This window comes from Prinia subflava, chromosome 16, assembly GCF_021018805.1.
Source record: "Prinia subflava isolate CZ2003 ecotype Zambia chromosome 16, Cam_Psub_1.2, whole genome shotgun sequence".
In the NCBI taxonomy this organism is placed as follows: Eukaryota; Metazoa; Chordata; class Aves; order Passeriformes; family Cisticolidae; genus Prinia; species Prinia subflava.
The window spans coordinates 16,390,066-16,404,487 of record NC_086262.1 but is presented as its reverse complement, the minus strand read 5'-3'; the positions used below and the strand labels follow the sequence as shown (position 1 = coordinate 16,404,487).

At 48.8% G+C, this 14,422-nt stretch overlaps 1 protein-coding gene across 2 annotated transcripts in view; it reads left to right on the top strand.

The window, feature by feature from the left end:
* The first annotated feature begins 218 nt into the window (after positions 1 to 218).
* The window catches only part of UBTD2 (ubiquitin domain containing 2), a 39,862-nt gene continuing 25,658 nt past the window's right edge, over positions 219 to 14,422 (top strand). Inside the window, exon 1 of one of the 2 annotated variants that reach the window (XM_063413435.1) lies at positions 219 to 376. In XM_063413435.1, the coding sequence (XP_063269505.1) occupies positions 307 to 376 (70 nt within the window). In that variant the 5' untranslated portion in view covers positions 219 to 306. Of the gene's footprint in view, positions 377 to 881; positions 1,256 to 14,422 lie in introns of those variants that run through there. The other variant, XM_063413434.1, reaches the window with a different exon arrangement.

Here is a 14,422-nt window from a genome sequence, read left to right as displayed (position 1 = left end):
GTGGCGGTTCCGGTGCCGGTGCCGGTCCCGGTGCCGGTCCCGGTGCCGGTCCCGGTGCTGTGCCGGTGCCGGTGCGGTCCCGGTGCCGGTGCGGTCCCGGTGCGGTCCCGGTGCCGGTGTTGTGCCGGTGCCGGTGCGGTGCCGTGGCGGGGCGGTCCCGCGGGCGGCGGGCGGAGGCCGCGCCCCGGGGGCGGCGTTGCGGAGCGGGGAGGCGGCTCCGGAGCCATCGCGCCTGCCCGGCCGGCGGCGGAGCTCGGTGCAGGGGAGGGGGGCGGGGGGCGGCTCGGCGGCGGGTCTGCGGGCCCCATGGGCGGGTGTGTGGGCTCCCACCACGACTCCTCGGGCAGCCTCAACGAGAACTCGGACGGCACCGGAGGTGAGCGCCGGGCCGGGCCGGGGGCGCCGCGGGGGGACCCCGGGGCGGGCGCTGCGGGCCGGGGCCTGCGGCGGGCGGGGGAGCCGCGTCCGGCTGCCGCCCCGCATCGTCCCGCGGCTTCTCCGCCGGCTTCTCCCCCGCGTTCCCCCGAAGTTCGCCGGGCGGCGGGGCCGGGCGGCGCTGGGCGGGCGCTGCCCCGGGGCACGGCCGCGGCGGATCCCGGCGTGCCGGGGGCTGTGCCGGGGGCTGTGCCGGGGCTGTGCCGGGGGCTGTGCCGGGGGCTGTGCCGGGGCTGTGCCGGGGGCTGTGCCGGGGCTGTGCCGGGGGCTGTGCCGGGGGCTGTGCCGGGGGCTGTGCCGGGGCTGTGCCGGGGGCTGTGCCGGGGGCTGTGCCGGGGGCTGTGCCGGGGGCTGTGCCGGGGCTGTGCCGGGGCTGTGCCGGGGCTGTGCCCGCGGAGCCCGGCGCTGCCAGCACCGCCGAGCGCTGCCGGCTCGGGCCGCCCGCGGGGGGGGCTCGGGGACGCGGCCCCTGCCGAAATAAAGCCAGGCTGGGCAAAGGGCCTGCCCGGGGAGCCCGAAGTTTGTTTTTCCTCGGGGCTCCGCTCCTTGTGGTGCGCGGAAAATGATCCCTCGGCTCGCCGGGATGCCGGGGGTTGTTTTCCAGCCCGGAGAGGAGCCCTGCTCCAGCCTCGGCCGCCCGAGGAGCGAGCGATCCCCCGGCCGGAGATGCTGGAGCGGCGTGGTGTCCGTGCCTCGTGTGCCAGCGCAGCCCGACCTGTGCAAAGCCGGTGTGCAAAGGCTGCTGCAGTGTCAGCAGCCTCGCACCGCCGTGTTTCTCTCCAGATGAACGCCCCAGTGATTGCTTTCACAATGCTCTCAGGTTTGTGGACCCCTGATGTTCTCCAGCTGAGCTGTGTGTGTTTTATAGTCATTGAAAGTCAGCCTACCGACAGGATGCTTGACTTGTAAGCAGTCCTCAGGGTCCAGAGATTTCAGGAGGAGAATTGCTGATCTAGGTCTGTGTTTTTCCCTGTGTCTCACAGAATGTTATTTATCAGTCTGGTTTTATTTCGGATGTCCCAGCTGATGGGTGTTCTTTCTATCAGTGACTTAGTGTCATTCCATAATGTAAAAATATGCAGCACTTGGAGTTGTATCTGAAGCGACCATCTGCTGATTAATGCCAGATACAGAGTTCATGGAAATGCCAGAGTTCCAGCTGCTAAGAACTGTGTGGGGTTTCACAGAATCCCGGAATAGTTGGGGTTGGGAGTGACCTCTGGAGATTATCCAGTCCAAACCCCTGCTAAGGCAGGGTCATCCAGAGCAGGTGACACAGGGACACATCCAGGTGGCTTTGGATTGTGTCCAGAGAGGGAGGCTCCACAACTTCCTGTGGATTTGATCACATCAGTGTCATTGAAAGGAATTTTATAGCTTTGAGGAGTATGAGTCTTCCTTACTTTATTAGTAAAAAGGGAAGAAGTGGGTTACCTAAAATGCATCCGTACTGAGCAGATTTAGCAACCTGCAAGAGTGCTGAGCAGAATGGACGAGTCAAAGAAAAAGAACAGCAGGAATCATCCCATACCCCAAAATCTTGGCCAAAAAATAGCATTAAAAGCTCCACTGGTGCTTGTCCTGAGAGTGCTTTGGTGTTACGGGGTGAGATCATGTCACAGAAATAGGCTCGGTTTAATTTCCTTGCTCTTATCTCACCTGTGATATCGAATGAATGAGATAGGAGGAGAACATGATCAGGGTTTGGGTGATCTTGTGAAAGAGATTCCACGCCCCAGAGCAGCCTGTGAGGTGGACAGGCTCCAGACAGGGTCTGTGTGTCCCTGCCTGGAGCTCCCAGGGCATGGCACTGCTGCTCTGGGGTTAAATAACCCATTGTGCCTGGCGTTCCAACAGCAGCTGGGCTTTGGAGATGTAAGAGATGTGAAATTCGTGTCAGCTGGCTCGTGTTGATTCATGCTCTCAGGGTAATGTTCCTTAAGGTTGTCTCGCTGAAGTGAGAAGCGCTGAAATTTCACTTGAATTATGAGCTTCTTAGGACTGTCTTAAACAATCAGCTCCAGTGTGCAATAGCCTGTTTTGTAATGCTGGAGATCTGTTCCTGCCTCTCCACAAGGAGGAAAGGGGGGGTAGGTTGAGCTGGAAGAAGCTCTGAGTGTCCTCTCTGAACGAGACTCCCCAGATGTCCAAGTCCAGCCTGCGCTGATTCGGAGCTTTACAGATTCTGCCAGCGTGCCCTCACCAAGGCTGAAACCTGGCTTGCTGTCTCAAGGGAGCTTCTGTCTGGAGGCATCAGAGTGAGCCAGCTGAAGCACGAGTGAGCAGGGTTTGGAGTTCAGACCTGTGCAGAGAGATGATTTTGTCCTGTTCCCTCATTTCCTCCGGCTCTGGGGTTGTGACCCAACCCGCTACATTCACTTTCGGATTGCTGTCGGTGAGCAGGGCCAGAACATTTCGAAATCCTAGGAAGGTGTTTTGGAACAGGATGATTCTAGCTTGCCAGTGATGGACTTATTTTGGAGAGGCTTTGTCTTTTCCCCAGAATGGAAAAGTTTCCTGGAGAACCGCGAGCGCTCAAGAGCTCGATCAGACAGCAGCGGCCGTGTGCGGTGCTGGCTGAAAGTGGGAGCAGCTCTCAAGTCTGATTCATCCCCGTTTCAATTTATTCCAGGGCAGTGGGGAGTGGCAAAATCGTGCTCAATTGTATTATTGGAGTTGAGAGGAGGATTTGTCACATCCCTGTATTCTCCTCAGTGTTTTTGTCCGTGGCCGGCACTTCCCGTTACTCGTGTGCAGCTTGGCAGAGCTGACGGCATGTCCTGGCCACGTGTGCTTCCTTTGTCTCTTGCTCTGGGCATTTTTTTCAAGGTCAGGATGCCTGTGTGTGTGGGGAGAGCCGCTGTGGATCCTCAGGTGTGTCTGCATGTGCGAGATGGAGCTAATCAAAAGGCCCAGCTTATTGCACGGTTCTGTTTGCACTGACCGGAGCAGGAGGAGGCTGTTCCTCACCATGAATTGAACAGATGCTGCTCTGCCCATCGGGCTGGAAATGAAATGGGCTTTGCAGATTGGTACCAGCTGTTTCATTAGCACTGCTCTTTTTAGCAGGTTTTCATTTCACCGGGACCTTGTTGGGCACAGACAGGAAAAGTTCCTGTCTCGATGCTCGGTGTGTTTGAAGGCCAGCAGAACCAAATCACGGTGCATGTCCTGGGTGGGTTTCTTGGGGAATCGTTAAAGGACATCATTAACTGGTTTATAGACACAAGTTTTCCCCACTTCATCCCTTTAGCTGAGCTGTCTCCCACCTAATAGTCCAGGGTATCAGGAGTGGAGCATGATGTCTCTTCCAGCTGTGCCCCGTCAAAGGTGACCGAGTTCCTGCAGCATGGTGACACCAGGGGAGAAAGAACTGCTCTGCAGCCACTTCCCAGGCTGTGTGACCTCCCCACTTGTGTTTTTGGAAGGGCTTTGGGTTTGGAATTCGCTGCTGGAGACCCCTGCCCCTGTGCCTGTACCTCGGGTGTGTTCAGCTGAGCACAGGCAGGAGCGCTGTGCCAGCTCCCATCCCACGCCCTTCCTCCAGAGCTCCTCACTTTCTTTCCCCTTTCCCGAGGGGACAGCGAGAAGGAAAAGGAGGAACCCGTTCATTCTCTGGTGGCAAACTCACCCCTGGACCAGGTGGAGTTCAGGAGACAGCTGGGTGTGTGGCGTGAGGGCAGAGCAGGGGATGAGTGCTGGGAGCACAAGTCAGCCCACATTAAGGCTTTTGGCTGCAGCTGTCTGATTGCTGCCGAGCTCTCCTTGACACGGTGCTCGCCTGCCTGCTGCGGTTCTTATCGCCCTTCCCTGGGAGCAAAGATGCTGATTGTGTTTGAAATTTGTCTTCTTTCCTGCTGCCCCCATCACCCAGCAGTGAGAACAGGGACGAGTGGAAGCAGGGCTGCCAGAATGGGGGATGATCCAAATTCCTCCCGTGGAGTTTGATGCGGCGCTGGAGCTTCATTAACTCGGAGAAAAGCAAATATTGTCCTCCACCTCTGCTCTCAGCAACTGGACAACACTTTCTTAAATATTTTCCTGGAGTGCTGTGCAGGGCTGGGTATCACATGGCTAATTGGGAGTCACAATCACTGCTTTCATGGGCCTTCTCTGCAAGGCTGGCCAGGGGAATTTGCATATTAAGCAGTGAGATTTGCTGCTCACAATTGCGCTGATCCAGCCGGGCTCTGCCTGCCTGGCACGGCGGGGTTAAACAAGCAGCTCATGACCCAGCACTTGAGAGCTTTTGGTGCCTCCCTTTTGTGCTGGAGCTCACAAAGAGTCTCCCAGAGGGATTTTTGCAGTGCTTGGGTGCAGGCTGGGATGGTTTTTCCTGCACACAGCACCTGGCTGGGCTTCCACTGCCATCTGAAAGAGGCACCTCTGGATTTCAGGTAGTTCTTGCTGATCTGGAAGGCAGGGCTGGCAAAAATATTAATAAATCAGAGCTGTCTTCTGCTGTTAGGTCCTACTGCAGGGTGTTCTGTGTGGTTTGTTTTGGTTTTGTTTGGTTTTTTTAATGGAATAACCAAAAAAAAGCTTAGCATGGCTGTGAAATTTGCTCCAAATCCTTCCTGCTCTGTGCCTGGGTGTGTTTAAAGGATGTGTAGATGGAGCACTTGGGGTTTAGTGCTGGGTTAAGGACGATCCCAGAGGTCTCTTCCAATCTAAATGAGTCTGTGATTTCCACAAGAGTCCTGTGTGGGGTTTATCAGGGCTTTGGAATAAAAGTGGCCTTCAATAACTCTGATTTCCTGCGGGCTGGGCACCCACAGCCTCCTGGGGATCATTAGGATGTGGGAATTGGTGCTGACAACCCCTGGAAATTCAGTCCCAAGGATTCATCTCCTGGCACGTCACTCTGCTGCTGTGACACTTTTCATTTGTGAACTACAAGGCTCGGTTTTGTTTTCCAGGTGACAGCAAGGAGCTCTCATAAACTGAAATAAGGTGTTATTTTTGCTGTTAATAAGGGCTGGCAAACGAAGCTGTTTGGTTTCCTTTTTGGCTTGTTCCCCCATGTAATTGTTTGTTTGGCTTCTAGATGAAGTGATTTATTTTAATTTCTCTGTTTGGGATTGCAGTGTTGAAAACGACAACATCCTCCTTCACTGAATGTTAAATACAATAAATTGAACAGTCACTGTGCTTTGAAGATTTTTGATAAATGGAAAATATTATTAGTTGCCAGTTTGAATAAACTCTACAAAGCAGCCATCCACTCTCATTGCAGCAAGTAATATGATAGCTATTATTTCTCATGTGGATGTTGAATAATATAATTTATGAGTCACAAATTATAATACAGTTGAAGCCTGAAATACAGATTTGCCTTGCAGTTAAGTTGCAAATTCCTGTGAGTCTTCTTGCAGGTACAAAGAAGGGTCAAGCTGGCCTTAATTGCTTTGGTTTCCTCTAAAAAAGAAAGAATATAAAGATCTGGAAAGTTCATGACCAGATGACCGTGACTGAGAAGGGAATATAACTTCTCCTTGTAACTTAGAGTGTGTAAATGTCTGATGCATTTTTAAACAAATTATTTTCGATTTGCCACCTTGGCTTTCACTGCCAAATGAATTAAAACTCAGCCTCCTTTGCTGCAAATATTTCACTTGGGTTTTATCTGTTAATCCTTTTGTTTTTTTTAATTTTGGATGTTGGTTTTTTTGTTGTTGTTTTGTTGTTTTTCCCCAGATCATTTGTGGCTCCTACAACAAAGTGTGGGATTTTTTTAGGGGGGAAGTTCTGTCCCCCAGCAGCCAGGATGGAGCAGGGAAGTGTCCATGGGGCATCTGCTGGGTATGAAGTGCTAAAAAACACTTTTCTTGCACTCTGAGCTTTTCACTTACAGTTTCAGCTGCTGCTTCTGTGTTGTCTGGCAATTGCGAGTTGACAAAACAGAAATGTTCCACTACTTAGGAAGTCAATGAACTGACAGTTTCATCAGGGATCTTTTGGTTGGTTGGTTTTCTTGTTTTTTAAGAAAGCAGAAAGGTTTCCCCTGGGGTGGGGGGTGTGTTTGAGGTGGAATTCAGTGCTCAGACTGAGTTATCAATAAAGGGGAGGTGATGGATCCTGAGCATCCTCAGGGCTGCATCCCAGAGCAGCAGCAGTGCTCGTGTTCCTGGGTGTGGAGAACACCTCCACTGCCCTGTGTGACCTGTGAGCAGGGAAAATGCCCCTTGTGTTTATTTCAGCTTCAGCTGCAACCTGAATTTTGCATTTGCTGCCTTGTGCTGGCCCTGGCACTCTCAGATTGATGCAAGAGAGCTGCACAAAAGATGGGCCACAGCAAACTGCAGTAAGTGTTTGTTCTGTTCCCCATTTCAGGAGTAAATTAAAAACTGTCTGAAGTGCTGAGTGAGGCTGAAGTTTCTTAGATTACCTGAAGTATTTAAAATGCCCTCAGTCTCATCCTGAGGCTTCCCAGCACTGGGAAATGCAAGGGCACTGCAGGTAATAAATGCAGGAGCAATTATTGGATGCTATCAATTTGCAGGAGCTGCTCCACGTCCAGTTGACCTCCCAGGCCTGATGGAGAACATTTGGAAATCGTCCTTCCCCAAGCAGCAATGGTGCTGGGATTGTGGATTAGAGCAGTTTCAGCAGCTCCTCCCTTCAGCCTCTTCTCGGTGTCCTTTTCCCTGCCCATCTCCCCCTCTCCTCGGTGAACAGGATTTAAAAAGGGAAATTCAAAGCCCTGCTTGAAAGCCATTTGTGGGAGGAGATGGGCACAGCTCTGAAGTGCTGATTTTTCGCTTGTGGAGAAGCTCAGATGTGCTGGAGGATTTTCTGTGTGCCTGTCTATCTATCCATAAATATGTGTGTGTGTATAAAGACATCCTTGTGCTGCAGATTAGGTGGAAGGGAGGGGATTTGGGCAGTTTCTGCATGATCTGTCATGTGGGCTTTTTTCCCCCACATTCTCAGCCATGAAAGCAGAGGCACTTCACAAATGGTAGTGAAAAATGCTTCAGTAGTTTGCAGCAAGAACAGGTAGTGCCCAGGGGGGAAAAGATTAGAGGCTAAAATGGGAAAATGTGTCACACTGAGCTGTGGATTGCATGCTAGCTCTGCACATGTTTAACAGGGAAAGTTTACTCTTAAAACATATATATTCAGTCTAGCATGACCACCACCTTTCTACAAAGAAATGACTTTTCATCCCCTGAAATGATAAACATTTTATAGCTCGTAACAGCTCCCGGTTGATAATGATGTATAATAAATGTAGCAACTATAAATAATTCTCTTAGTTCAGACAACAGATTCTGGAGGGAGGCATTTTTCACCTTTTCCCAGAGGAGCTGTGTGCTCTTTGAGAGCACTCCCAGGCCTGAAATGGCATCGGAAGCAGAGCACAGCACTTTGGGATTGGAAGCTTGTTACCTTTCTATTTTTAAAATTCACTCATGAAGCTCCATCGCTGCTCCCATGCTGTGATGAAGGGCACTGTGGATTCAGCAGAAGAATCTCTCCGTGGCATTTACTTTGTTGCTTTATTTCCCTGCCACAGAGCTCTCATCTCCTGTGATTTCCTGCCTGTGTGGGTAAATACAGACTCTTTGTAAGAAGAGCACCTACAAAATAGCAGAGGGTACCTGCACCTGCCAAATGCCATTTGCTCCCCTCTGCCAATTGTGGTTTTTTTTTTACCCCACGCTGCTGTGGGAGCACCTGAGCCTGCAGCAGAGCATCAGCAAGGACAATTTAAGAAAAAAATTAAGGGAAGATGCAGAATTGAAGGAAAAATTGCTTTATTTTTTCAGCTGCACAGTGTGTTTCCTGGAAAAGCTGTCCCCAAGCACTGCCTGTGTGCTGGATTTGTGCCTTCAGAGTGGGTCTGGCTGTGCTTTTCCCCACCTCAGGTGCACACAGAGGCTGGGGATGTCACAAAAGTGTCCTTAATTCAGGATATTTGCCTTTCCAACGCTCCTGAGCCATCCCTGTCCCTCCAAGGGGACGTGACCCAAGTGGGGATGGGACACTCAAATCTTTGAACATAAAAATGTGTTTTAAATCCTTTTTTTAGTGCAGGCACAAATCCCATCCCTCCCTAGGCTGGCTGTGGCTGCTCCCAGCTCTGTGGCACTCCCCAGGTGAGGGGGCTGGGGAAGGAGCACTCAGGGAGGGATTTTGGGAAGCAGAGCTTGGAAAGCCCCGTGGTTCTCCAGAGGCTGCAAACATTCCCAAGGGGACAGATTTGGTGACAGCAGAGTCAAACACGTTCAGCTCCCCAGGAGCAGCATCCCACATTTACCAGCCAATGTCTCCCCTTCCCTGAGCATTTCCATCCTCCCAGTGCCCCAAATGACCAGAACTGCTCTCAAAACATGTAAAAAAATCCCAGTTTCTTCTTCAGGAGAGCTGAAGGAGAGGAAAGCTGTCACAGAGCTATTTCAGCTTTATTTTTCTGAACAGTTCCATCTCACTGGGAGTTGCATGGTGATGGCTTGGCTCGGTGGAACGCGTAGCAGACTGATTTTTCTTTTTTGTGATTTTATTTTTTTTTTTGCTCTGTGCCCACATAAGTTCGTGAGAAGCACATGGTTTGCTATAAATATGAGTGCTTTTAGAACAAAAATACCTTCTGGGAAGTGCTGATCAATATTGGATATTATCCTGAGACAGGTTCAAATGCTCATTTGAGATGAGTTCTCACTCTTTTGTGTGTTTTTCACATCCATAGATCCCCATTGTGTGTTTATCCAGATCTAAAAGTAGTTCTGGTGCCAAAAAAAGCTCGAATTTCAACAGAAAACCACATGATTATTGCTTGACTGAAGTCACACACTTCCAGTCAGTCACAGATTGGATGGCCCCAGCAAAATCCCATTTTTTGCTGCCTTCGTGCGTCCCAACAAATCACATTCCTTGTGTGTATCCAGGGCTCTCCTGAAAATACAGCACTAAAATAACTCCAGAAATACTCCAGGCACGGGCTTGGCTTTATCTGAAACTCCTGCAAAATAGAACAGGGAATACAAGATTTTAGTCTGGCAGCTGGGAATAAAAAAGGAGCAGCAGCATTGTCAGAACAAGCGAGCGTGGCTGTTGTGGTTTGGAGTTACAAGGCAGGACCAGAATAAAAATCCTTTCGTTGTAAATAAACTTTTAGTTCTTGAGCTCTGCCTCCTAATAGAGGCTTTCTAATCGAGGGTAGACAGATTATTTTCTGAAAAAAAAAATTTAAAAAAATTTATCTGAAAACACTTGGACTGTATTTGGGGTTTTTATGCTCCTCAATAACACAAACCTTTGGAAAATATAGCAGGTTCTTCTCAGCAGTTGTTAGAGGTGAATCTCAAGGGCTGTGTGTGCTCTGTCTCCCTGGGAAGTTTTGTGCCCTTTCTAATTCTCCTAAATATTGGTGTTGTAGGAATTAGGTTTAAATTGAGGAGCAGAAGTCGTGGCTTTTGATTAAATTATCGCTCTGGCAGCTTGAAAATTGAAATTTTAGCTTGAAAATTGAAATAATCTGCTGGGTTTTGGAGTGTTGGTGCTCAGCAGTGGGGAAAACGCAGTCACCCACTTAAAGAGGAACCCAAATTTCTCTTTTTTATTTTACCATGACAGGAATGGGTGAGCTGCAGACACTTCTCCATCCCAGCCTTTATCCATCCCAGCATCAGTCACGATCAGTTCTCAGGGAGCAAATTCCCTCAAGAATTCTTAAGTTAAACTCACTTAAATTGCTGCTTACCACAACTTCTTCACAACATTGCTTTGGGAAATCAACAGGTTCCTTTATGAAATGATTTTTTTCTGTTTTATCCATCCCAAAGAAGGTGTTTTATCCGAGGAATGCAACTGCAATCCTTTCTGACTCTGGTCATGTTGCTCCTGATGATCGGAGTGCTGCAGGACTGGGGAAGGAACCACATTAGCATTTTATCTTGTGCTGGGAAACTTATTACCAAGAGTTAATCATTTGCATGGAGCTCTCATTAGTTAGGAAAATATTGTAGATATTTAGGGGTGGGGGAGGAAGCATTTTGGTTGCTGCCAGTGTCCTGCTTTAACACCTCTTGGCAGCTCTGTGCAGAGGGATGCTGGTCTGACCACCGAGCCTGTTCAAAATCCACTTCATTAAACAATGAAAATTCAGCTTCCAGCAAAGTTCTGCAAAGTCCAAGATGGCAAAGGCTTCTCTCTCTCTGCTCCAGTGCTGTGTCAAGCAGAATGTTCTGTCTTAGAAATTCCACCAACTGATCTAATCTCGTCTCGAAACTCTTTCCAGGTTTGCCTGCTCAAGGGTTCTGTCGCTATCTGATTGCTCTGCCTGCCAAATTTCCAGGCTGAATTCGTCTCCCATTGATGAAGTGCATTTCTCCCTGCTCCCTGCCTTCACCCTTCCTTCTTTCACATGTCTCATTTCATTATTTTAAATTCATCAGGGGTTTTTTTCCAGCTGAGGGACTCTTGCCGTGCAGTTCAGGTTGAGGGATCCGCACCCGTTTCTTTTCTTTGTGTTTTTCCAACTTTTGCTGGTTTCTGTTGGAGGTTGATAAATTAGGAGCCCTTTTTCTCACAGAACATTTTTCTAGCAAGATATTTCAGAGTTTATTGTGTGTTAAAGGCAGTTTTGATGCTAATAATGGGCCCCTGTGAAGGGGGAGCTGTGTGGATGCTGCTCAGATGGGAACATTTTTTAATGCATTTTTCTCCTGCTCATCCTCAGCTTTTGCACAGGTCTGAAAGTGGCCCCAGTTCTGCAGCTCTGGGCTTTGAGATGCCTTTGTTCAGAGCTGTGGAATCAGCACTTCCTGGGCATGGTTTGCTCATTAGAGCACAGTAATTAGTGAATTTGCCATGGACTTGCATCCAGCCATTCTTAGGAATCCTTTTAACTGCTGCAGTTCAATCAGCAGGTTTGGATGTTGGGGTTTGATTTCCCCAACGCTTTCAGGAGTTCTTTACCTAAACCAAATAATCACACCTGCCCTGAGAGACCCTGGGGGAGGTGGGCTCCTGTTTTCAGATGGCTGAAATGAGAATATCTTTTTAATAATGCATTTTTCTCATTGCCAGTCAAACTTCTCATCCTTCAATCTGAAACTATTTTCCCTTGGAAGGGAAAATAGAAAGGGGAAGCAGGGGTGAGAAGAGGCTCTAACATTGGAGAGTTCTGCTGAATTCAGAACTTTTCCTGCAGACCCTTTAAAGCCCAGCACCTTCACACGCTTTTTTAATCTGTTATTACATCAATTATGTCTTAAGTAATGGGAAAAAAAGCAGGAAAAGTGCATCTGTCCTGCCAAAGAGCTCTGCCCTTGCTGTGCAGTGGGTCCCACAGGAGGAATGAGCTCCTTGAGCATTATAGTGAGGACCTTTTTTAGAAAAAAACCAGCACAGCCCACGGCCAAGCCCTGCTTCAGCTCTTGCTGGGTGTGTAACAACTGAGAGCCCTGCCAGCATCGCCACTGTGCTGCCTGCCCTGAGCTGTGGGGAATTAAAAGCGTTTTCAATCAAATTCTGTGATCCTGCCTTTGAAAAAAGTTACTTAAGGGCTGCTGTGGCCCTTGGAAGCACCGAGCAAGCATCGCTCAGGCCATTAATAGAGCTAAAGCCTGCTGTGCTCAGGGACTTCAGAAAGAGATCAGATTAATTTGCTAAAGGTGGAAAGGCTCTGCCTGCTTTAATCTGGCTCCATTTCGGCAATTTAAATGAAGAGGGCAGTTTGCTGTGCTCCCTTCAAGGTCCTGCACGGGCTGCAGCAGAGCTTGCTGTGAGGAGTTGAATTCCTGATTTTGGGGATTTAAATTCTTGGGGTTGGATTCACAGGGTGCCCAGGGAAGCTGTGGCTGTCCCTGGATCCCTGGAGTGTCCAAGGCCAGGCTGGGTGGATTTGGAGCCACCTGGGGCAGTGGCAGTGTCCTTGCTGATGGCAGGGGGTGGCACTGGATGTCCCTCAAGGTCCCTTGCAGCCCAAACCCTTCTCTGGTTACATCAATAATCCTTGAGGCTCTAACAGGGCTATTTTTTGCCCAAGTACATCCACAGGGAGATAAAAAGGCCTTGAAAGGATGGAGTTTTAAGGCTGCTTTCATTCACAGGTCTGGGTTGGTTTGGGTTTTTTTCTCCCTGGTTGTACAAGACATCCAGGTATTTATGCAAGTTACAACAAAGGCTTGCATGTTTCTCATTTTAGCTTAGATGACTTTCTAATTATCTGAGCAATCCACTGACGTCCTTATCTGTTATTGCTTCTCTCTAACTCGGGGATAAATGTGGATTTCTTAACAAAAAGAGTACTTGCAGGGCAGGAATTCCTCATGGCCAAGAGTTCGGCCATGTGTTCCACACTGAATTCCAGCGTTTGAGCTTTATCCAGCACAGGTGCTGGAGTTTCCTGGGGAGTGACTGTCCAGGAGAACAGAGAGGAGTTGAGTTTCAAAATTGAATGTGAAATATTAACTTTACTATGAAAAAATAACCCGTAAAACAGAGCTGAATAAAGCAGTAAGTATGATTCTGAGACATCCAATTTCTTAGATGAAATCTGTAAATGTTTTTGTGACTTTCACTTTCACTTTTTTATTTCTTTATTTTTCTTTATTTATTTTCAATTCAAAATTGAATGTGAAATATTAACTTTACTATGAAAAACTACCCCATAAAATAGAGCTGGACAAAGCAGCAAGTATGATTCTGAGAAATCCAATTTCTTGGATGAAACCTGTAAATGTTTATGTGACTTTCACTTTCACTTTTCTTTAAACCAGGCAATCACCTTTCAGTTTTCCTCAGGCACCTGAGGAACGTAATATGGAAGTGTAAAATTAAATCATTAAGGTAATGTATGTTTGGGATGTGTGTCAGGTAAGATTCCTATTTTCAGCTTACACTGAGCTCTTAATTAACTGATGAGCTTAAGCAGCTGAGATACAGTAATAGTGCATTTAGTTAATTGGCTCATGTGAAACTTTATCCCTGCCAATAACTGTGACACTGGAATAAATTCAAGACATGGTGTTAGATCCTTTAACTAAGCTAATTTAATCACTGGTCATTGTAAAAACAGCCACCAACTTGAAGGATTTTTTTTTTTCGTCGTTCCCTCCTGGAATTTGTGACTGCTGTGCTGGCAGCAGTGACATGGCAAGCGTGGCGTGTTCAGCCAAAAAATCCTTGGGAACATGGAGTTGGCCATCTGTCCTGAGCATTATACCTTGAATTTCCCAGCTTGCAGGGTTTGCTGAAGGGTTTAATGCAGCACAGCCAAATGAGGGTGGGCTCTGAACACTCCTGAGCAGCTGGACCTGAGGAAGAACCTGGGAAAGATGGAGAGGGAATTCTGCAAGAGCCTGGAGAGAGGGGAATGGGTTCACACTGACAGAGAGCAGGTTTAGATGGGATATTGGGAAGGAATTCTTCTCTGTCAGGGCAGGGAGGCCCTGGGATGGATTTCCCAGGGAAGCTGTGGCTGCCCCATCCCTGAAAATATCCAAAGTTTGGCTTGGAGCAACCTGGGATAGTGGAGAATGTCCTTGCCCAAGGCAAAGGACTGCAGGAGTTTTAAGATCCCTTCAAACCCAAACCATCCAATGACTTTATGAAGTCTGGATTTGCTTGTAATGAAAGGAATTCCCTGGTGGCATCATCCAGAAGGTTCAGCCCCACGTTTAAACACCCTCAGGGCTGAGCAGGGTGTCCTGGCTGCCTTTCAGCACCATCACACCTCAGCAGGCTTTGAAGAAAATCATCAGCCGAATATTTTTTTGTCATCCTGGCAGGGTGAAAGATAAAGCTGCCTTTGATTATATATATATATATATTTTTTTTTTTTCTCTGACAATTTAGCCAGTGTTGGAACACTGGTGGTGTGTTGAACACAGCCCAGATGTCCAGCAGACACCTCCATCTGTGTCACCTCCCCAGCTCAGGATTCGTGGTGGCCTCGTGTGGCTGTGTGACAGAGGCCAGCAGAAAAGCCAGGCTTTGTTTTAAACCCTGCCCAGCCAAACCCCGCTCTGGCCCTGCT